The sequence below is a fragment of the Aspergillus alliaceus genome (assembly GCF_009176365.1).
Source record: "Aspergillus alliaceus strain CBS 536.65 unplaced genomic scaffold BDW43scaffold_5, whole genome shotgun sequence".
Classification (NCBI taxonomy): Eukaryota; Fungi; Ascomycota; class Eurotiomycetes; order Eurotiales; family Aspergillaceae; genus Aspergillus; species Aspergillus alliaceus.
The window spans coordinates 1-21,436 of NW_022474688.1; the positions used below are offsets into that span (position 1 = coordinate 1).

The window sequence follows — 21,436 nt, forward strand, 5'->3', positions numbered from 1 at the left end:
CCCCCCTCCTTAACCCAAAGCTAGAAAAACACCAAGATCATCACTCATCATCGTTAAAACATCATCATAAACCCTTTGCTTTTCCTTTCCTCCGCGCGAGTCCCCCGCACCACAAATGTTAGAGAGCCTCCTCTGACAACCACGACCAATCCTCTTGCATAACCTCCCTCTCCAACGCCCCCACATCCAAATCCTCCAACGTAAACCCCCCATCCACAAAACCCCCATCCCCAAACAACAATCGCCCCGTCGGATCTGCCTCCAACGGACTCACCATCGCCATCGACCCGGGGATATCAACCATCGAACACAACGCGGGGCCCCCAAACGACGCACACGTAAACGGCAACCCCCCAAACGCCGCCTGCTGCTCGCACCCCGACGACCCCAAAACAAACTCCCGCGGCTGCTGCCGCTGCTGCGGCAGCATGCCCGGGGTAGATGGCTCAGCCCTACCCTGACTCTGGGACCCGGCCGGGGGCGACTGCGACGGTCTGGGCGCGATGGGGACTAAAACGGTAGGAGAACGGGACGACACTCTGGCGGCACCTCTCTGAAACGCGCACTCAAAAAGTAACCCAACATCAGCCTAACAGAGTATAGCATAATTTTATACGTGGTGGTATGGTGGTGGCTTATGTGGTATTTGAGATGTGGAGGTAAAATGGTGGTGCCTCGGTCATATTGTACTTTTGAAGAGGATTTGGCCTCGGCCTCGCGTTTGAGCTTGGAGTGCTCTTCTGGTGTTGGACAAGGGGTGTTGTTGCATACGGAGCAGGTGGAAAAGGGACGGCCTTTTCGGTTGATGCGGATTAGTGGTCGATCTGGATGTAGATATGGTTAGAAGCAAGCTAGGTTAGTTGGTTAGGGGGGTGAGAGCGAGGGACACACCATGATGTTTGCAGGTCGTCACACGGTGGCCGCGGACGCAAGCTTCGCAGGCCCACTTTTCGCCGTCGATGAGCATCCCTTTTGAAGTCTGAGCGGATCTACGAGCATGGTGGATGGGTGAGGGTGGAATTTATACATGAGAAAGACGGTCTGGGAAAAGGAAAAGAGGGACAAGGTCCAAAAAGGCAAGGGAAGGGAAGGGCAGAAAAAAAAATAAAATAAAAAAAAAAGTTAAAAGGAGGAAAGCCGCAAAAGCTGTTGCCAAAAACCATACACCACAGCCACAACCGTGACATCGCGGTCGTTAAGGTACACACCCGGGCTTGCACTAAGTAGAGTTGAGATCGCTGCATGGATGGAATCGGCCAGACATTGTCCGTTAGTATGCGGGATTTTCCCTCTCTCACTTTTTCTAACCGTTACTACGAGACACTACGAGACTGAGGCAAGAGAGAGATTACAAGGCACATACATTCCTCATCCGTGCTAGCTGGAGCGGCAAAGGGAATGGTGCAGCAAATTCCCTCATACATTCCGCCTTCGTTCGACGCCGGCCGGCTTACCCCCTTGGGATTGTGTGTCTCTGGTCGGAAGAATGGGCAATCTTGCTGCCTGGACTGGAACCGCGTCTTTCTGGATTAGTATGGGTATTATTATTATTCAATAGTTCCCTCGACGGGACGGCGTTTTACTAAATACTAAATTATGAGTCGTGGGCTGTTTGAGATATTCGAATCGGCACGTCAAGAAATTGAGAAGGGACGCTCGGGGCAACTGGTGGCTCATGCTTTGGAGCTTCTCTTCCTCAAGCTCTTTTTTTTTTTTTTTTTTTTTCTTTTTTTTCTTTTTTTTTTTTTTTTTTTTTTTCCCTTTCCCCTTTTTGTTTTTTTTTTAAGAAAAAAGAAGAAATTTGTTTTCTCTTCTTCTACTCTTCGAAAACTCTAAAACATGTTCTTCTATAAAAATGTAAGAGCCCTGTAATACAATTCTATCAAATTGGGCATTATCCGTAGAGAGCTACAAATTTCCTAAGACTTGGAGAATACAACAGAACCAATCCTTCTGTACGTAAAGAAAGGGCTTTACGCGAAAAAGCAACGTCAGATGATCAGATGCAAACCACTCACATCTCGCTTGCCACAAACGGTAGACAAAAAGAAAAGAAAAATGAAGAAAAATCACCACAGTCAATGGAGGTGGCTGAGCAGCTTGGCACCTTAACCTTCTTTCTCCTCCCCGTTTTTTCTTTCCTCGCTTCAAAATGCAAAAACTGCACTTCAATCACAAAAAGGGACCCTTCGAAGCTTAAGCTCGAGCCAATCCGGACCCTTTTCGTGGCGCAGCAGCTTGGGATCTCTATGAGTGATTATTTGTTCATTCGGCTCCTGGCTCCATCAGCTCCATCTCCCTATAGCTTCACCGTAGGATTTAAAATCAAGCCGTAGTTCAGCTAAGCTACGCTAAGGCTGCTAAGCTAAATAGGCAGGTGCCTCGACGGCGACAGCATGAGATGCATGAGGCATTTTATTCGCTTGCGTCCCATTCGATTGCTCCTTAGTCGTGGATCTCCTGGGTTAGATTAGGTTCGGAGCATTTGAGACAACGTGCGGTGCACGGTTCTTAACTAGGCATGTGTTGCTCGTGGGAGCGTAGTATTTACTTACCTACTGCATGCTGATCTTACTCTTTAATTTACAAGATGGCCCCCTTCGCCGGCCTTTTTGGAGTCGTTTCCACGTTCTTCTGCGGAGGACATTGCATTTATCTGGACAAGGTTGGATATTGCTTCTCTCTTCAACGCACTTGAAGACTTTGCTGTCAGAGTCAGCGAGTCATCTTTGTACTCAACTTGACATAATATTTACGAGGACGATATTACCTAACTCTTCGTCGAGTTCTAAACTGATCAACCTTTGACTAATTAATAATTCCTTATCAAAATGGTGGTTGTGGGGGACGATCCAGCTGAGAAACTAATACACGTGCTATCAAATCTTCACAGAATTAGGGCTTCCTTAGTCACAGGGAGAGCGAGCGCACATCAATCTCTTAATAAGTGCAACATCAGACGACCTCATGAGTGCCAAGAGACCGTAATAACCCCCTCCTCCCCCCCCCCCCCCCCCAAAAGTGACGTAGCGATAAATGATGAGGGACTTGTTGTACTCCGTAGTGTGCGTGAGGGCCGCAGGTGTTCGGGATTACATTTGTCTCCTCCAACCTCGGCTGCAACGCTATTGGAGTCATATTAAAAGTGACCCCAACCCCCCCCGTGTCCAAGGGAACACCCTCTTTATCACATCCCCAATTAAAACACGAGCTTTACTCCAACCAGTGCCATTCACAGCGTCATCATCTTTAAGGGATGAACGATGGCACCACCGGCGTCATTCGTAGAGCTCCTTCCCATGATAACGACCCCGCATTAAGTACAGGCAAGGGAATTGTGCTGGACGATTTCGTACTCATGCGCTATTCGCGCTACAGGCGCTATATCACGGAACATGATGAACCACCGAACATACGAGTGTCTATTCAACTTAAAGGTCTTAGGATACTACGTTATCTATTAGTATTGTACGGGTGTAGTGGCTACCGGAAATATAGTTCCACCACCTCCCCTTGGCCCTGGGATGAATCTTAGAGCAAACGTATTTACGGCCGGACTGCTATTCATCTTTCGGTGTGCTTGTGGCTCTTGAATTGGAGCTCCAAAGGTGTATATATTGACGTGTGAAGTTTGGAAGAGTGTCGCATCTTATTATTCTCAAATATAGGGAATAAATAAGTGGGCGATCGGAAGACTATATTCACGTGGACTGATAGAGTAGGAGATCCACTAATGGATCCGAGAATTCATGTCAGATCTCTGACTGGAAGAGATGTAGATGGCCACAATAGTATAAGAGAAACAGAATGACCTTATACACAGAACAATAATATCAAAAGCCTTACCACTGCACATTACTCTTTACCAACAAAGAACTTTTCAAAGTTACGAGACGCTAGTCACAATGGACGTCACCCGATCAAGCATCCCAGTTAATCCCTTCCCAGGGACGATAAGACAATAATCTCAAACGTATTACCACTACGAATTGATCTTTACCAAGAAAGAGCTCTAAAAAAGCACAAGAAGCTAGTCACAATGACCGTCACCCTACCGAGCACCTCAATTCACCCCTTCTTAGGGATGTCGTGCATGTCCTATGCGTTACCTGCGGGCCTCGGGCCCAAATAGTGGGCTATGTACACAATCATCGGCACAGTTTGTCTGGTTGTTTTGGGCGCCTTTGGCGCCCTGCTTTTAACCTGCGTTCTGCGGGCTCATCGCAGGTACGTACTGAGTATGCCTTATACAAGAACTGAGGGAGATGGCTAATATCTCCAATTATGTAGACTTGACGGTTTCTCCACCAGACCAAACCCCGACAAGTCCAGAAAATATAGCAGCATTCGACTGCTTTCCCAAAACTCTCTCACGACTATTCGGGAATCCTAGAGCCTAAGACTTAGGAAGTCCAGATACTCTGTTTACAGCAAGAGAATGTGTCAAGGCTTGATCCAGATAGAAGTATTGGTGACGAATGAATAGGGTCTAAAGATCGGTCGCCTTAAATGACCGACAGGCGATCAGTACCTACGGAAGACCACAAGGCCCAACACTGGGTAACGATCAGCACGAGTCAATCCCATTGACGGCAAACTCCCATGCTAAACCCTAGGTTTACGTTATACTCAATGATCATGAGCTAAAAGGAACCGCTAGTTTTGATCAGAATCATATTATAAGACCCACTAGGGCTCCCAAAGCGCCGATCACCTAGCTACGGAGAGCCAGTTAGAATTTCTTTCCTGTCTATTGGGGGTACTATATTCTAATAGGCAATTGGATATTTCTAGACAGGCTGTCAACACGGTTTATTTTATTGCAATTCCCAAAGCTACAATGAGCAAATTATCAACGTCAAGCAATAGAGAGAGAGGGCTCAGAATGCTTCAACTCACCAGTTCAACTAGATCTTTAACTGCTTGTTATCAATACCCTGGTATCACTACACACCTACTATTGTCCGAGTGGCTGGACAAGATTTGGATAAACTACCCAGTTCCCAACTTCTTTTCGTATTTCATTTAACGAATAACCTAACGCGCGCAAGTAAACCTGCCCAACAAGCGGATGCAGCTGTTGACGGATAACGTGGAGAGGGGTATCACTGAGAATATGGTCAAGCATACATGGCTGTCACCGACGACCAACTACAAAATTCTGTCCCGCAAAATCATCTTGATTATCTAGCGCCAACATTGCACTTATCACTATAATCCGCAGGATCTAAATGCCAAACGTGGCTCAGAGACTTGCATGGGCCAGGGAATATCCGGACGCCAACATCCAGTGAGTTCATTCGGAATCTATAGAATTAACCCCGGCTAATCTATTTGAGGCATGCGTTAGTTTCGCGGAGCGGAAAACTAAATCTAAGAGTTGCCCACAGTCTCACGATTCGACATTTGAGGGGTTACATGCCTTGTGAACTGACACAGAGCCAATTTGATATTACTACAGTTTTTTTTCCCCTGTCCTTGCAACTTGAGTCTATCTCGGAACCACGTGGTACTGCGTTTATTTGTAGTGACTAGGCTCAGATAACCCAGTAATTGAACCAAAGATGTCTACGAATCATTGCCTGTACCGTCGGACTATGGACACCAAAGTTCTGAGATTAATACAGAATCGACAGGAACATCCTGCTAATCAGCATCATTATGGAATATACTTTCAGCAGCTCAGGCTACAGGGTGAAATCCAAACGATGCCTGGATATGGTCGGTGCATATCTTGAGAATGTAGTTGGGGGAACGAGGCTAGACATATGGCCATAAATGTGTACGATCTGTGGGAGGTCGAGCACCTCGGAGAGGCTGTCGCTTATGGATATAATAACGAACTCCTGGTTAAGCTTGACAGGGTGGCGACGAGGATTCCTGATAATGAGGCAAAATCTCGGACCGTGGTTGACGTGTTAATCATCTTGACTTTGTGTCCCATATCTTGTACTATTTGGATATGGGCCTCAGGAATATTGGGTTCGAATATACCAGGGTAGTTTTTTGCTGCATCGACAAAGCAAGCAGCCCCAGGTTATCGGAAGCAATGAACTCCATGCCAGGAGCAGAAGAGCTAAACCTCCCGTATGAGACGGTCTACAAAGGCCAGTTGCAGGGGTCAGCCGGTGAATGGGGCTATTTCTCTGGAAGGCCTGACTATACGGTATTCTATAGTAGACTGGACGCGCTCGAAACTAATTTTGTTTTTTAAAGTAAAGAAGCCGGGTCTCCATTCAAGTGGAGAGTATCAGATTCATCGTGCCTGAGATAGTGCTTGCCGTTGCGATTAGCGGGTGATTGCTCATATATCTCCAGGTTGCACGGGATACTATGGTAGTGCAGCTGAGTATTATCTAGGATTCTTCCTGCTCGTTCTCAGAGTTTTCGGCCTAGGTGAAGTGTCGGGGCCAGCGGGGAGATTGGCACCAAGGCTTTGTTTGGGGTCTACCAGTCAAACGGTCTGAAAACCTCAATTGTCGACTTACCCTAATGGGCTTTGTGGTGCAAGGGACAATATTGATCACCCCAGTCCTGGCTCGCAACTTGTTCCACCTGAACGCTACTGGAGAGAGCGTGGAAGACGTGCTCACGATAGAGTCCGCAAAAGTATTGCCTGGGCAATGTTCGAATGTATCATGCGAGAGTATTCGATCCATCCTATTGACCAGATTACACAATTTCTGCAGAAATTGTCCCGGTTGGAAGAACAAGCTAATAAAGCTTGAATGTGTTAAACCAACTTTTTCTTTTTGTCACAAGGTTATATCAACGGCTTATATAATATAATATCGCCAAGGCGTCCTTTTACTGAAATGTATTTACATGCCCTGACACCCCCTTATCATAGTTTCAACCACGTCCGTTGCTAGGTCTTGTTAAAATGTCTAGAGAGAACCGTGTCACGGCGGCGAACCCACCTTGATACCTTGATCGCCTAGACTATGAGCGCTGTTCTGCTCAGCACAATGAAACCTGTCGCATCGCACTAACAGACGATAGACAAGGTCCAGAGAAAACCCCAACTACATCATGGTGGGAGTATCAAATTCCATCAGAAGAACTAGTCAAAGACCTAAACGCTGACCTCTCTTCTTGAAACTCGCCCACATCCTACCGCAAAACAAATTCGGTGAACCTAATTTCGTTTACTAGCTTAGGGACCTATTTTAACCCTGCTTCTTCTTCGAGACATGGGCCAAGTACCGATACCCTCGACGATTTGTCTGGCTCTATCGACACAATAGTTTCAATAACCGAGACGGGGTAGGCATAGTGCATAACCCATACCCTCGTCATAAATCAAGCAACCTCTAACTGAAAATAGATTCGACCAAGAACTATCCCTCGCAGCATTTATAGCTCACACAGACGACCAAACCCCGAAGTGCGACCACGGATGGGGCTTCAAGCCCCTAGAAGTCATCCTCTCCGCATATCTCAACATGATCGACGAGGGCAAGGTCACAACCATCCATAAGTACAACCAACTTGATCAGTACTGCCAGACACAATGTCAACCATGGGTTCTGCGGCCCTATACCACAGTTGACGTGGAAAAGGCCGTATCTGCCTTGCAACGACTCATAACGGCCATCGAGTCCAGACAACCAGCCCACTTGTCTCCCTCGGTAAACCCAAGTACACTAGGCTTAGCCCAAATACCCCTAGGCACATTCATCCATAACTTTCTCAAAGCAATCTCAACAATACACATCCCCTTCCGCTACATCGCCCCGGGAATCGACTCCTTAGCCCCGCAGAATTCCTCCAACAACCATACCTCCCCTCCTCATTTGGATACCATGACTATCCGAACCATAGACCAGCGCCCATATTCAGCACAGACGGCGAAAATGGAATAGGAAGAGATCTTCCCCGGCTATCATCACCTAGACCTGAAACTCCAAGCACCCACAGGTCTATACATATCAGCTATTGACTGCCGCACGAACCGCGTCTTTTCCAATAGTTGTCAGCTGCTCCTACCGTTTAAAGTCGGGGAGAAAGGGAGGGCATGTGTGAGCGATGAGCAGCAGATGAATGTGGATGCGTGGTTAGAGGCGTGGTTGGGTTGGAGGAGTGGTACGAGGTACTGGGCCTAATGGTAGTGATACGGATCTGTAATAGTCTGGGTATAATGGGTTTACAGATTTGCAGGAGGTGCAGTTGCTTAAGGTGTTGTTGATTTGGGCGGAGAGAGTGGAGGATGGGGATGGGAAGGTGGGCGAGGACGGGGTGGTGGATGGGATTGAGAGGTTTAGGGACGCGGATACGGAGGAGGGGAGGAGAAAGTATTGGGTGCCGTTAAGTCGGTGATTATTGTGCTTTTTGCCTGGATTATCAAGGCGAGGGATTATTTGGGGGACATTATACCGACCGAGAAGGGACATGATATATGGAAGAGATGTAAAGGTTTCGTTTGACTTTATGTACCTTGCAGCTCATCCAGAGAGTAAGGGGAAACGTAATAATTAGAATGGACAAGGATTAGGTCACACATTGTGCTTTACTTCTAAGTCGTCACCAATCTACTGATGCAGCATGGAAGATGAGGCAACAAATACAGTGCTAGCATGCGGCCAGAGAGAAAAGAATGTGACGAGAATATGTGGCGGAAACAGATAGGAATACCAGAGGATCAACCTTTCGTGTATATCAATGACCCGAGACAGTTGCTGAGCTGGTGATGAGCTCAACATCAAAGGCAGCGAAACTCCCATGAATATGACCGTGATTGACCTGGGATTATATATGGTGTGTTGCCATTTCTCTCTGGCTCAAAGCTACTTGAGATGCACTTAGCTATGACCTCTCTGCCTAGCTAAAGGATTAGCTGAGTACTCACACCCCAGGCAATCTTTTGTCGTCTGCTGCAGGGCTCCTTTTCAGCCGCATTAGTGATCAGTGAGCGACGGGTGTTGCCTTTTGTGAAAAGTCCACCAAATAGCTGATGACCGAAAATGTTTCAAAGGGCCCCTTGGCTCACTCTATTCCTGAAACTAAGGTAGTCATACATAGCTGAAAACTTCTCAGCGTAGAGAGATTTTTTGTCCTACGAGGCGCTGTGATGTTGGCAAGCCCCGCGTGGAAGTTTCTAAATCCTTTAGGCAAATGACACCCCTAATTACAAATATTTTGATCTACCGTGTGGTTTTATTCAAAATGATAGCTCTTCCGGTCAATGAATAGGGATTGCCACTTGAGTGCCGTTGAGCTGATCTCACGAACAACAGTCCGATCCACAATTCTGTGGCCACTGCAACCCCAGCAGCCACCGACAATAATGCGACTAGTAACTTTTATCACTATGTATGGGGCGGTCTGCCATTATTCTGTAACGCCGCGGTGAAAATGGATCCCATGCGAACTACAATTTGAAAAGCCCGGTCTAGAATGATGGGAGGGTAACACGAATGATCACTAAAAGTAACTTTGAGCGCAGTTTTCACCTGTTCAATCTATCCATCTACCTGTCTAGGCTTTTTGATAGAGCACACCCATGCTGAAGCCAATAATAGTCAGATTTCTTCCCTTGGGCTTAGTACCAACGGCCATGCGCTCGGAAGAGAGATTTGTGGGATACACTGCCTGACTCATGATCGAGGTCAGGGGCCAGTCTCTCTAACATCACCTTGCTATTAACTGCTTGGTATGGAAGGGACAGCTATAATATCGTTGGCTTGGTAGAAGAGATTGAACTCGACACGATTACCCACCAGTAAGCCCTGCCCTTCCTCGGTAACATACACTTATCACTACGGATTAGTAGACATAAAACGTACTCGATCCTTTCAACGACGCATATTCAGCTTCTTAAAACCTACTGTTAAAAGGATCTCCCTAAGTATCAACAATTTCCACAACTTTAGCCAGCCTTCGTTACTCGAGGCGCATAACTGGGGTAGTGCAGATATAAATGTCACGATGAGTCCAAAACGGCTTTGTCTGATGTGCGACAGTAGTCAACGGGGAGTGTACGTGCATGAAGGGGGGGGGGGTACGAGGATTATTGAAGGTGCCTCTGCCGATTGCTTGGGTTTTTTATGAAAATCTTCGGGCGTCCGAGGCAAAGAAACGGGAAACAAAGGAAAAGTAGGACAGACTCGATCGCACGAGGTGAACGACCCCACCAGTGATCTAGAGCTACTCGTCCCCCATTCTTAGCTGCCATTGGCGTCATGTTATAATTACATGAGAATTGGGGTTACAGACACTTGTGTCGATTTGGGCGTAATTCGAATGCAACGGTCATACTTGGGTGACGTTGGCCTGCTGCTTCTTTGTTATACTGGTTCGTGCATCATGCATGTAATGATATTAGATCGAACTTCGTTGTTAACAGTTAGCTTCTTACCTGGACTCTTCGAACGTGGATGCCCTTTCTGCATGAAATGTCTATATATATTTGTCTCTTTCGTTTTTGGGTCTTCCACGCAGCAACGACAGGATGGATTCTGCGCCCAACCAACAGATACCACTCCCACCAGACCATCGCTCAACTGCCGGCCTTTTGGCAGAATACTACATCCTCGCGGTAATTGCCCTAGCTCTTGTGGCATTGCGCGCATGGGTCCGTCTTCATCTAACCAAAAACTGGGGATGGGACGATACATGTATTGTGATCGCATGGGTATTCTCCTTTCCAATATCATCTCATCCCAGCCACGACGAAGCTAAATACTGCACAGATGGCCCTTCTGGCCGGCTTGGTAACTATCCAGCTCGAATGTAACCTAGGCATGGGCCGACATGTCATCTACCTCAAAGACCCTGTGCGCGACGTGCTCCAAATGGTCAAAATCAACACAATGTACCAGATGATCAACGTCATCTGCGCTCTGGTAACCAAGTACTCCATCAGCCTCTACATCCTCCGAATCCGAAGTAACCGGGCTATCCGCTGGGCCTTAGCATGGCTTATGTTCTTTATGACACTAGCCACTATTGGCGCAGTGGTCATCCTCGCAGTCGCCTGCATCCCATTATACAAATTATGGACTCCAGAAGCACCCGGCATCTGCCTTCCCCCCAAATCCGTCTACGGCGTAGCCTACATCCACTCCGGCTTCACCATTGTCGTCGACCTCTGCCTAACATCAGCCCCTGTCATCATCTTGTGGGATGTGAAGATCAAACGTGGCCGCAAAACCCTAATCTGCGGCCTGCTTAGCCTGGGTCTCATCGCCACCATCTCAAACGCTCTGCGAAACGTCTACACAGAGTCGCTGACTGCCCCGGATATGCCATGTACGTTTCCTCACCCGTAGTTTCTGTCTCACTTCACTATTCATTCATTAACTAACTAATTAATCACCACCAAGACGCCATAACAAATATCGCCATCGTTTCGATCCTAGAGGTAAACATCGGCATCATCGCCGCATGTATCCCCGCCTGCGTTCCCGCATTCCGGCCCAAGAAGGAGAAGCCTGCGCCGGTGACGAATAGCTTCCATGATGCGAAGGTGTCGGGGAATAAGAAGTCAGGGAGTAAGTGGAGCAACCACGAGGAGGGGACCTCGAGTTTGTCGTATGCGGATCTTACCTCTGATACTGTTGCGCTGTGCGAGGTTAAGACGCCGGCTAATGTGGTGACGACGGCTGTCTGATATGAGTTTGGTGGCTTAGTGGTTTACGCCTTAGGCTTCTTGTTTGGATTCGCTTGTGTATGTATGATTGAACTAGAAAGGGTTTGGTTTCTTCCTGTCTTGAGGCTTGGGGATTTGGTTTGCTCTTTGGATATGGGCTGGAATACCTTGGTTTTCGGAGTGAAATTTAAGCTTCTTAAAGATTATTCTTGATCTAACTTTTTTGCGTACTAGGCACCTTAGACGATAGTAATCTGTTTATTCTGATCTCATCCCGTACTTGTCCTTGCCAGCCTTAAACGCCAAATTGAAATGAAGAAGGGGGAGACAGTGAGCTGACCTCAGCGCGGCCGGTTATACGCCAACCTTGCATGATCTGGTCCAATGAAGGATTCTAGGGTATAAAAGCTCAAAAATTGTCGATTTGTTTTCATTCCTCACTAGGCATTTACCGTTCACTTGAAAAGAAGACCTAGACCTATTCCATTTTTCATTATCTTCTTTACATGAATTATCGGGCAGGATGAATTTAGTAGTGCAGTAATCACAATCCTATCACTTCGCAATAGGCAAATATAGCCTCCTTCACGCATTCCAAACATCCAAGATGCAAACTTAACTGGATCTCCACTCATAAATAGTCTAACTCTACTCTCCACGTCCCAGCCATGAATTTGCGGGAAAGTTCGAATCGGCAAAGCTTGACTCATGCCCGAGAAGCAAGGTGAACAGATCTCAGTAGCTTCTAAACGGCCACAAGTTTCGTCCACGACCTTAACCCTGCTCTGCTATATCAATAGGCTACAGTGAGTCAAAACTCCCATTATGTAAGCCCTATTCTATGACATCTCACCAATATGAGATGACAGTGTGTGTGATGCCGTGAAGCATCCAGAATTATCACCGATGTAGCACTGTTGGATTCCCATACTAGGTGGTAATCTTCGATAACCCGATGTCAAAGCATCAGGAATAGAGAAGCGCGAATATGTGAAGTATTTCGACCCTGCCTGTAGCCTGAGTCCGAGTGATGGACCGGGTGCAAGCAATGTAGTCGCTTGGAGAATAGTTGCCATGTTGGACGATATGAAAAGGCGACACAGGAAGATGATGAGGTACATTGGGCTGGACATAAGTAGCCAGAATGGGCTAACTAGTATTCCATCCTATCGCACTTTATCTCTATCCTACTTATCTTAATTATATTTATGCGGGAAATTGCGGAGGTCAAAAATAAACAAGGAACTTTGGACATATCTTGGAGCAGAGAAAACGACTGTTAGCATACTGCATATATGATTTATGGTTACATAGAGGAGCTCCTGAAACAGTGCAATCTGGGCCATTTCTCTGACTAGCTCTGAAGGCATCTTTGGGATGCAGTCATCCAAATTTTATAATACAGTACAAGGACAGGCGACCTAATGGTTTAGGCACCATATAACTCTCGAAGTCTCTATCTATATATCACTGGAGGTTATGAGACGGTGTATCATCGCTGAGCAACAAAGGGAGTTACAAATATAACGGCATCTCAAAATTGATATTATTCTATCCATCTTTGTAGGAAGAAAAACACCTCTACATGATGAGAATAACAGCTAAATTCATCCACAATGCTGTCAAAGCCAAGAAGGGGATATACTTGGAGATGGTGTCCGCCAGAAGCGTGTTTTGTCTTCTTATAAAGACAACAACACATCTAGACTCATTATGAACGTGCAGGAATAATTCCGACCTGTATTAAGGAACACGGTATGTTCGAAGCTAGACAAAGGCAGCGCATCACTATTCCTTGAATCCGCACGCTTCTCTGGCTTGAAAGAAGCGATGCTGGTGAAGAGGCAGGAATGGGTCTGAACAATCAAGAATCCCATTTAGATCATTGCATTTCATTTTTTGGCTTTTAGCAAACATGCAGAAGGCATATATATAACTTTTAGTTGATTTTTTGGCCAATTATCTTCTATTATTGCTTCTGCACTTTGTTGGGCGAATTTCACTAAATGTTCTCTCCAGACTTCTGTACACATTGTCCACAGGCCTTTATGTAACAGAAGGTCCTACAATACGTACGGATTTATATACGAGGAAGCTTTATTGCAAAACTCTATACCGAAAATATGTATAAGAAGAGAACTAAGCCACATCACAGTGGGAGTCAATGCAGAGATATGCATGACAATGCACGACTCCCTCAACAGCTATACTGCTTGCTACCCATCGTCTAAGCGAAAGTGGGCAGGACAGTGATGGTAGTGGTACTGGTGACCACAACCTGCTTGGTAACCGTCACCACAGTGACCGAGGCGGCGTCAGCAGCGGAGGTAGTGCCAGCGGCCGCCGCAGAGTTGGAGCTGATGACAGCTCTGGTGGTGGTGGCAGAAGAGGTGGCTGAGTCAGTCTCAGCGGGAGTGACGGTGCTGGTGTAGGTTTCGTCACAGGTAGTAGACTCGGCGGCGGCAGAAGAGGCAGTAGCAGTAGCAGACACCTCAGTGACGGCACCGCTGGAGTAAGCGGTCTTCTGGACGGGAGCGGACACCGACGCACTGGAAGCAGGAACGGAGTCACCACCGGCGATGATCTTGGCTGCAGCGGCCTCGGCGGCAATCATGACAATGGCCTGGGTGTTACCGGTGGGCAGATCAGGGTGGATACTGGCATCGACAACGTACTAATCTTCTGTTAGTAGAAAGGTTTAAGATATAGTGGGACCGAAAAAGCTTACCAAGTTCTCGGTACCGTAAACCTTGGCATTGGTGTCGACAACAGAAGAACCACCAGTGCGGCCATCGTCCGTGCCCATCTTAGTAGTTCCGACGAAGTGGTCACCGCTAGTCTTCTTGGTGATGATGTCGGAAGCAGTGCTGATGTCAGGAACAGTGAATCCGGCAGTCGAGTTCTTCATGTCGTCCAGTAGGCCCTGGAGGAACCGGGTCACGGCGTCCTTGTCGGCATCTGTCTGCAACCAGGGGTCGGTCTCCATAACCGTGGCTCCAGAGCCTGCAATTCCAAGAACACCGGAAGAGGTTGCACCGTGGGTCATGTACAGCTTCATGGTGATGACACCATCGCTGGCGACGCTGCAGGATCCCTGGAAGAAGCGAGTGTTGCCATCACTGCCTTCGTTGGAGGTCCAGAACTGCAGGCGGTGGCCACCCTCGGCTAAAACACCAGAGGCTGTAGAGTAGAGCTTCTGTAGGTCTTCAGACGGGCCAGATACAATGCTGGACGTGTTGACGGCGGTGAAGTTGCTCTTGGTGTGGACGCTGATGGTGAACATGGGGTGGTCCTTAAGATTCTCTCCAACGGGCAGATTGATCCACTCCGCCTGGGGAGGGAGAACGATGCCAGTAGATCCGCTCTTCACGTTCTCAATCTGCTTGGCAGGTCCGATACCTGAGTTGAACAAAATGCGAGGTGTAGACATGGCACCAGCAGACAGGATAACCTTGCCACCAGCGCGGATGTTGATGATCTCGACGGCACCAGACTCGGTCTCAACCTCGACACCGGTGATGCGTCCACCGCGACGTACCAGACGGCGGACCTTGGTCTGGAGGCGGAGGCTGAAGTTGTCGAGCTCCTGGGCCAGGGGAAGGTAGGAACGGACAGGCCCAGCACGGATACCGTTGGCAACAGACCAAGATGGGTAGCCATAAGCCTGATGCTTCTCATTGGGCTGCTCATGCTGGTTGACAGACTTCCAGCCGAGGCTCTTGAAGAAACCTCCGAGGACATCGTACATGCCGTAGTCATAACGCTTGCCATCGGCGGACGGGATGATACTACCAGGGTTGCGATCATACAAGCGGGAAGCGGCTTCCTTGACATCATCCCATTTCCAGCCGGTAGGCCACTTGTCGTTGAAGTCGGCCTCCTGGGGGTAGATGAAGGCAAGAGCGTTGACAATAGTACCCCCACCGAGAACGCAACCAGCCATACCAGCAGTGTCATCGCAAAGGTAGCCGTCAAGGAGTCCAAGCTTGGAAAGAGAGCTGCCCAGGGCAGGAACATCATGCGGTGTGAGGGAGTTATTCCATGAGAGAGCGTTCTTGTTACCCAGCTGGACTGTAGGAGCGACACCACGCTCAAGGAGCAACACCTTCTTTTTAGTTTCTGCCAAACGCTCGGCAGTGATGATACCAGCGGGACCACCCCCAACGACAATGTAGTCATAAGTTGAGTTCATGATGGTGGGGGCAACGCTAGCGGAGGGAGTGCTGCTAGCGCTGGCAGAGGCGGAGGCGGAGGGAGTGGCGGTTGACGACGCCTTAGCCTTGGAGGCCCAGGTAGAGTACTTGGCAGACTTGGCGTTGGCGAGGACCATCTGGAAGCTACCAAATCCGGCAGCGTGGTAGTTCAGAGTGGCATCAGAAGACTCAGGGGACTTAGGGCTGGTCTTACTGAGTGCCCAGCCGAAGAAGTAGCTGTCCATATCTTTGCCGAAGGTAGTAGGCGTTCCGACGACGCAACCACGGCAAAGGAAGGTATAAGTAAGGTGCGTGCTGTTGATGGAAGTCCCATCGGGGATTTGTTCGAGGCTGGCATCTCCGCTGTAGACATCAGGGTTGGTGTAGGACTGTGCTTCACGCAGACTGGAGACAACAGAATCCCCGTTGGGCCAGGCCCCGATCAAAAGGGCCTTGGTCATCGAGCTTGAAAGACTGACACCACCCCATCCGTTGGATGATGAAAGGGGGACGACCAACTGACCGATGAAGTCGGAATCAACAGTTTCAGGAAGAGCCAAACCGAAACAGAAGCCAGTCTTTTCATCGCACCATCTCTGGAAGTCGATACCGGTAGCCGCATCACTGTAGGCGGAAGAGTTATAGTTCATGGCCGCCACGCCTAGGGTGGAGCTCAGGGCCATCAGGCCTCCGAAGAGAAAAGGCCTCATTGCCTTTTTATTTTACCGAAAACACAGAAAGAAAACAAAAGTAGATCGCGAAGAGGAATGAATGATAGTATAAAATGACAGTAATGAAGGGAACGGGTCAGCTGGCCCAGCAGCAGCCCAAAAAAAAAATGAGACGGCGGGACGGCCAAAAAGAATGACTGAAAAGAAAAAAGATAGTTGGGAATGAGAAGCAACGAAGATATCCATCGGGGCAGTTGCTGTCATTCATATAAATCTAGCCAGCCCGCGGCATGTCCACAATCATGCCAGGCAACCCATAAAAGCTACATTATTGAAGGACGGTTGGGGAACGAAACTGACGCACCAGGCAAATTGAAATTGTGGGAACTGTCTGAGCCAAACCACGCATGAAATATCAAGTTCACAACATCCATGCCTTACTTCTTTCATGTCGAAGCAATGCCGTTGGCCCGTTGCAAGTTAAGCAATTTGAGGCGGGACCAGAGTGGGCCAAGTCCAACGGTGTGGACATGCCAAGCAAAGCTAATAGAGGCATCGGTTTCACTGATAGACAACGGCCGTTTGAGTGATATTATGCCCTAATGACGCTTTAATCGCCGATGCCATCTAGGCGAAACACCATCCTCGATAGTTCGTGTTGCGGTGGAGTGATCACTAAACCATCAGAATTCATTGGTCTTCCTGCCCCGGGGCAGTGAACTACATGAGTAATGAAAAGAGATTGCCTCAGGGGAAAGTCACCCGGAATTTTCCCGAATTACTTCTCTTATTGGCAGATCTTAGAATGGTAGATTGCATTCCGAGAGCCGCTAGAATATATCCACGTCTGTCGGGGCTGAGAGTGAGAGTACTCTTGGAGCAGTTGATTGCGCCGGAGTTGGACATAGCAGTTCGGTAAAATGAGGGCCTGCAGATGCCGATACCGACGCCGAGATATACTGAAGAACCATGTCGGCAGTTAAGTGCATTGTGGGAATTCCGTGAAGCGGTCCATAAGAAACACGTCTGTGACTGAAAGAGTATCAGGGGAATGAGAGGAGGCGGACTCGGTCCGCTCCGAGTGGGTCCTCACTATTCAGGAACCGGTTTTAGGGTCTAGGGCAAGGGCTCCCTGAGTCGGCAGAAGAGAAGGGTGTGTATTTTCGACTATAGTATAGAAGTGGGTCAATGAATTCAACATTAAGTTTGTAAACGTGTTTATATATTCTTAATCAACAGTTAAATTGTGTCTCCCATTTCCCGTACGCTAAGCCTCCAAATTGTGTTGAATCCCTGCAGTACTCCAGGGGAAGCTGCTTCCGGGCCACTCGCTATGCCATCCACCGTTTTGCTGTTTTCTTTCTCCTTATTTTTTTTTATGAAAGCCCATAGACAACATAGCGGATCCTTTCCACCGTCTTTCTTCTGGGAATGTCATTCAGGTTCTTGAGTCCTTCTATGACTTTACTAGCCTGAACAGTCTACTACAGATCTCCCCAAAGGCAGATGAGTTTTTCAACACTTTCTATATCACGATTACTGAGGCAGTCCTGGCCTCTTGCTCTATGACATTAGGGTTTAATGGGCGTAAGTTTCGATTAGCGGTAGTGTTGGAATCCGCGTCCATTGATCAGGCACCCTACACATTTGCCTGATAGACACACTGGAGACAAATACCACCCGCTATTTGGTCCTTATTTCAATCACTAGACTCAGCAAGCTCCTAAATACGGCAAGCTATAATATCGGCAGTCAAAGTCCATCGCCTCGCTTGTGCCTGTTATGATACATTCACCGACAGTATCAAGGAAGCCAAACCAGCCCGCCCTCCCTACTGTTAGCGAGGGCGAGATGCATGACTGGCTTTGTTTCAATAACCCAGAGTCCCTAGCAGTGGTTTTTCCGCCTGAAGCCACCCATCATCCATTCTTTGTCGAGCAGTTCTGGCTTCATCGTGCTCTATGGGTATTTTAACTCGCATTTATCAAGTATCCCAACCAGATAAGTTGGTATGCAGATGAGCATCTTGCCATTACACAGTGTATGACTGAACTCTCACACTCGTCCCCTGTCCAACTCAGCTCTCACCACCCATGGCTAATTGAGCTCCCTTCACCGGATAACTTGGCCATCAGATCCTGTCGGACTCTACCGAATGACATCAGTTTGCACGACACTAGAAACGACATGGACAATTTTCGGAAGAGAGCCCTATCCTACACAACGTCCAAGGGGAGGGGAATTCCAACTATTCTTTAGGCTCGTGACCAAGACTTTGTGAGTCCTGAGGATCGTCTCCTTCGATACGACTTTCGAGTCTTCAGACGACTTGGGATTTCTTTCTGGGATCCATGGCGATCGTATAAGATGGGACTGGCAGTTCTGGGAAGTAAAAAGGAGATTACTCCTAGCGACGATCAAAGGGGGGATGTGGACGAGAGATGCCTTCTGGATATCATGTATACGTGGTATAGCTTAGCAAAGGATACGTATTTGGGGAATAAAACGCTTTCCCTTTTGATGGACAAACTCGTTGGTTCATCAGATATCTATCTTGATGAGTACGTACGGGATATACATTTCTTCAATATACTATGTCTATCCGATTCGGCATATTTGCTGTATACTATGAATGTAAATATTCGCATGAACTTAGGCTATAGCATTTTTGACAGCAGGTTAATATCTGGAGAACATCGTTCACTTTGTCTCCCAATTTAAGGAGACCTACTGCTGTACGTTCTCTCTGATTATTGTCATCTTTCTTTTTCAAGGCTCTGATTTAGGTCCCACAATATAGGGAGCTTGAGTCTGTGTTTGCAACCTCAGTTCTGTCAACTTGCATGCTCAAATAAGTCGAATTGTGGAGAAAGGTAATTTATAGGGTGACTTGTAGTATTATATAACCATCCTAATGCCGTATGGCAACATTGTTTGTGTCATGAATACACTCAGCAAAACTAATATCCATGTGAGATACAGATCGTTTTGATTGGTTAAGCAATAAAAGGAGCGGTATAGATATTTACCTCAGTACACGTATGACAAAGATTTACAAATTTCAAGTGCTGTCGGACTTACATACGGAAAGTTAGGGCAACTTTGCTTAATTTTCTAGGACTTTTACTCGTAGAATACAGCTAATATTCACTTATGCATTGAATTGTGGGTTGGGCTTATCCCCGTGCTAAATGAGTGTGTCCACACAAACTATACATCGTGTTCATAATTTCCTCCAAAGCAAAAAAGGAAAAAAATTTCAATCCCTTCAGTGCGAGCCCTATCCCGGTAGCCTTATCTAAATGGATACATCTGCGCGTATCCAAGCGTCTGACAGACTAGACTTGGACAGTGAGGCAGTTCAAAAGTCCCTGCGATGACTTCATGAGCATTTGGCACTAAGAATTCGCAGCCCAGTTACTTACAACTCCATTTGTCTCGCAGCAGGCTGCCTGGTTGTTGCAACTTGCAACGAGAGCTGATATGCTATTAGTGAAGGCACACAGTGCACAAGCAGGGTGATTCCTTACGGAGACAAAGCGCGGGAAGAACGTTCAGATTCAGAATGCCGTCAGTCAAACCAGTGCAGCATTTATTAGCTTGCGCTGGAGTGCATTGGGATGGAGTACTACCAGTTGGCGTAGCGCCGGCAACGGTGATGGTAGCAATAAGGGCAATGGTATGCAGGAACTTCATTGTGGCAGATATGAGTGCTTTATGAGTCGAAAGAGCAATGGAGTGCAATATTCCTATTGAAGAATGAGACACAGGTAGTTCCTTGTGATGAGAAATAGATGGTAGAAAGATAGGGGTAAATGGAGGTTTATATAGCTCCCTCGTCCATGTACTTGTTCGGTTTGGGTCATGGCTTGTAAGCTGGCTGCTTGGTATACTAGTCATCCTTCTAGTTTCTCTGAGTATGTGCATATTAGAAACAAAACCTAGAATTGGCAACGTGATTGATCTTCTGTGTCTCGCCAATGAGACTTTCTGAAGAGGATAACACAATGCACCTGCCTGGTTCAGTCTAGAACAGTGTCGCTCTCTCAAACTATTTTGTCAACTGACCCTTCCTCTGGATAATATCAAAACTCCGAGTCAATAGGTTCAGTGGCAAAGATCTTGACTGCTGGTTCTTCCTGCAAGGAGAACCACAGGGCTCTATCCCCAACTGACCTTTTATTACATCTCCCTTTACCCCAGGTCAATTAAAAGCCCATCCAGTGCTATCCCATTCGAGGCTTTTGAATAATTGTAACGGAGCAAGGAGAAAAACTCTTCAAGAAGCCGCGTCATGCTACTTGTAATGGTACTGCCTAGACACCAAAATGATCATACTTAAAGTAGCATGGCATCTCATCTTGCATAACGTGGCCACTTACTACCCGACTCAGCTTCTATGTTTGAACATTATTGCGTACTACTGCTGCCCATAACATGCACCGAAACCTGGAAATTGCAATGTTTAGTGAGATTTTAGCCTCCCTATAGTCATACCCAGAGCCTATTTTGCCTGCCCATTCGCTAGTACCCTTGTCTAGCCAAGTAAAATTTCCCACTACCAGACTCTATGTCTGTCATACCGTTCATTTTAAATGAGGGGAGCATGAGAGTAAGTTCGCCACATTCCCATTCCCTTGGAGCCTACTGGTAGCGTTTCATGGCCAGGGTGGGGTGTGTCCTTATCCCTTGCAGAAGACTGCAGAGGGCTATCACCACCAGGGTAATAATAAGCCCGCTCTGCAAAAGTTGTTGGCTAACTTATGTCTACTTTTAAACCTAGATTATTTCAATGCCGGCTGACCTTAAGGGTCTCGACTTACTGTGTCTAATGTAACCCAACGATTGACTTACCACGTTTTAATGGGAGTTTTAGTACCCTCTGCGTCATGTTGCCCAGTTTCTTTTTTCATACTGGTAAGAGACACAAGCCCCATTAGTCCCTATTCTTGATCCAACTGCACCGTAATGAGCCAGGAAGA

The 21,436-nt window shown here is 47.4% G+C and overlaps 6 protein-coding genes across 6 annotated transcripts; 3 read left to right on the forward strand and 3 right to left on the reverse strand.

Moving 5' to 3' along the window:
* Positions 1-196: 196 nt before the first annotated feature.
* Positions 197-1,147, reverse strand: BDW43DRAFT_263444 (putative Cu-dependent DNA-binding protein). The gene is made up of 2 exons (XM_032040550.1): positions 892-1,147; positions 197-824 (listed from the first exon to the last, which is right to left on the reverse strand). Exons 1-2 carry the CDS (start codon positions 965-967, stop codon positions 511-513), a joined length of 390 nt encoding a protein of 129 aa, XP_031904292.1. The 5' UTR covers positions 968-1,147; the 3' UTR covers positions 197-510.
* A 5,973-nt stretch (positions 1,148-7,120) lies between these two features.
* BDW43DRAFT_263448 (uncharacterized protein) lies at positions 7,121-8,202 on the forward strand. The gene is made up of 2 exons (XM_032040551.1): positions 7,121-7,266; positions 7,328-8,202. Exon 2 carries the CDS (start codon positions 7,446-7,448, stop codon positions 7,863-7,865), a length of 420 nt encoding a protein of 139 aa, XP_031904293.1. The 5' UTR covers positions 7,121-7,266; positions 7,328-7,445; the 3' UTR covers positions 7,866-8,202.
* A 2,176-nt stretch (positions 8,203-10,378) lies between these two features.
* On the forward strand, positions 10,379-11,611 carry BDW43DRAFT_321832 (uncharacterized protein; the record flags this gene model as incomplete). Its single annotated transcript, XM_032049420.1, has 3 exons — positions 10,379-10,633; positions 10,692-11,250; positions 11,325-11,611. Exons 1-3 carry the CDS (start codon positions 10,451-10,453, stop codon positions 11,609-11,611), a joined length of 1,029 nt encoding a protein of 342 aa, XP_031904294.1. The 5' UTR covers positions 10,379-10,450.
* A 2,206-nt stretch (positions 11,612-13,817) lies between these two features.
* Positions 13,818-16,493, reverse strand: BDW43DRAFT_306983 (putative cellobiose dehydrogenase; the record flags this gene model as incomplete). The annotated part of the gene is made up of 2 exons (XM_032046153.1): positions 13,818-14,264; positions 14,319-16,493. The coding sequence occupies 2 exons, from the start codon at positions 16,491-16,493 to the stop codon at positions 13,818-13,820; spliced, it is 2,622 nt and encodes an 873-aa protein (XP_031904295.1).
* A 1,149-nt stretch (positions 16,494-17,642) lies between these two features.
* On the forward strand, positions 17,643-18,295 carry BDW43DRAFT_297198 (uncharacterized protein; the record flags this gene model as incomplete). The annotated part of the gene is made up of 3 exons (XM_032044339.1): positions 17,643-17,658; positions 17,856-18,041; positions 18,192-18,295. The coding sequence occupies 3 exons, from the start codon at positions 17,643-17,645 to the stop codon at positions 18,293-18,295; spliced, it is 306 nt and encodes a 101-aa protein (XP_031904296.1).
* Positions 18,296-19,792: 1,497 nt separating this feature from the next.
* BDW43DRAFT_321834 (uncharacterized protein) lies at positions 19,793-20,193 on the reverse strand (the record flags this gene model as incomplete). The annotated part of the gene is made up of 3 exons (XM_032049421.1): positions 19,985-20,193; positions 19,880-19,932; positions 19,793-19,825 (listed from the first exon to the last, which is right to left on the reverse strand). Exons 1-3 carry the CDS (start codon positions 20,148-20,150, stop codon positions 19,793-19,795), a joined length of 252 nt encoding a protein of 83 aa, XP_031904297.1. The 5' UTR covers positions 20,151-20,193.
* Positions 20,194-21,436: the final 1,243 nt, after the last annotated feature.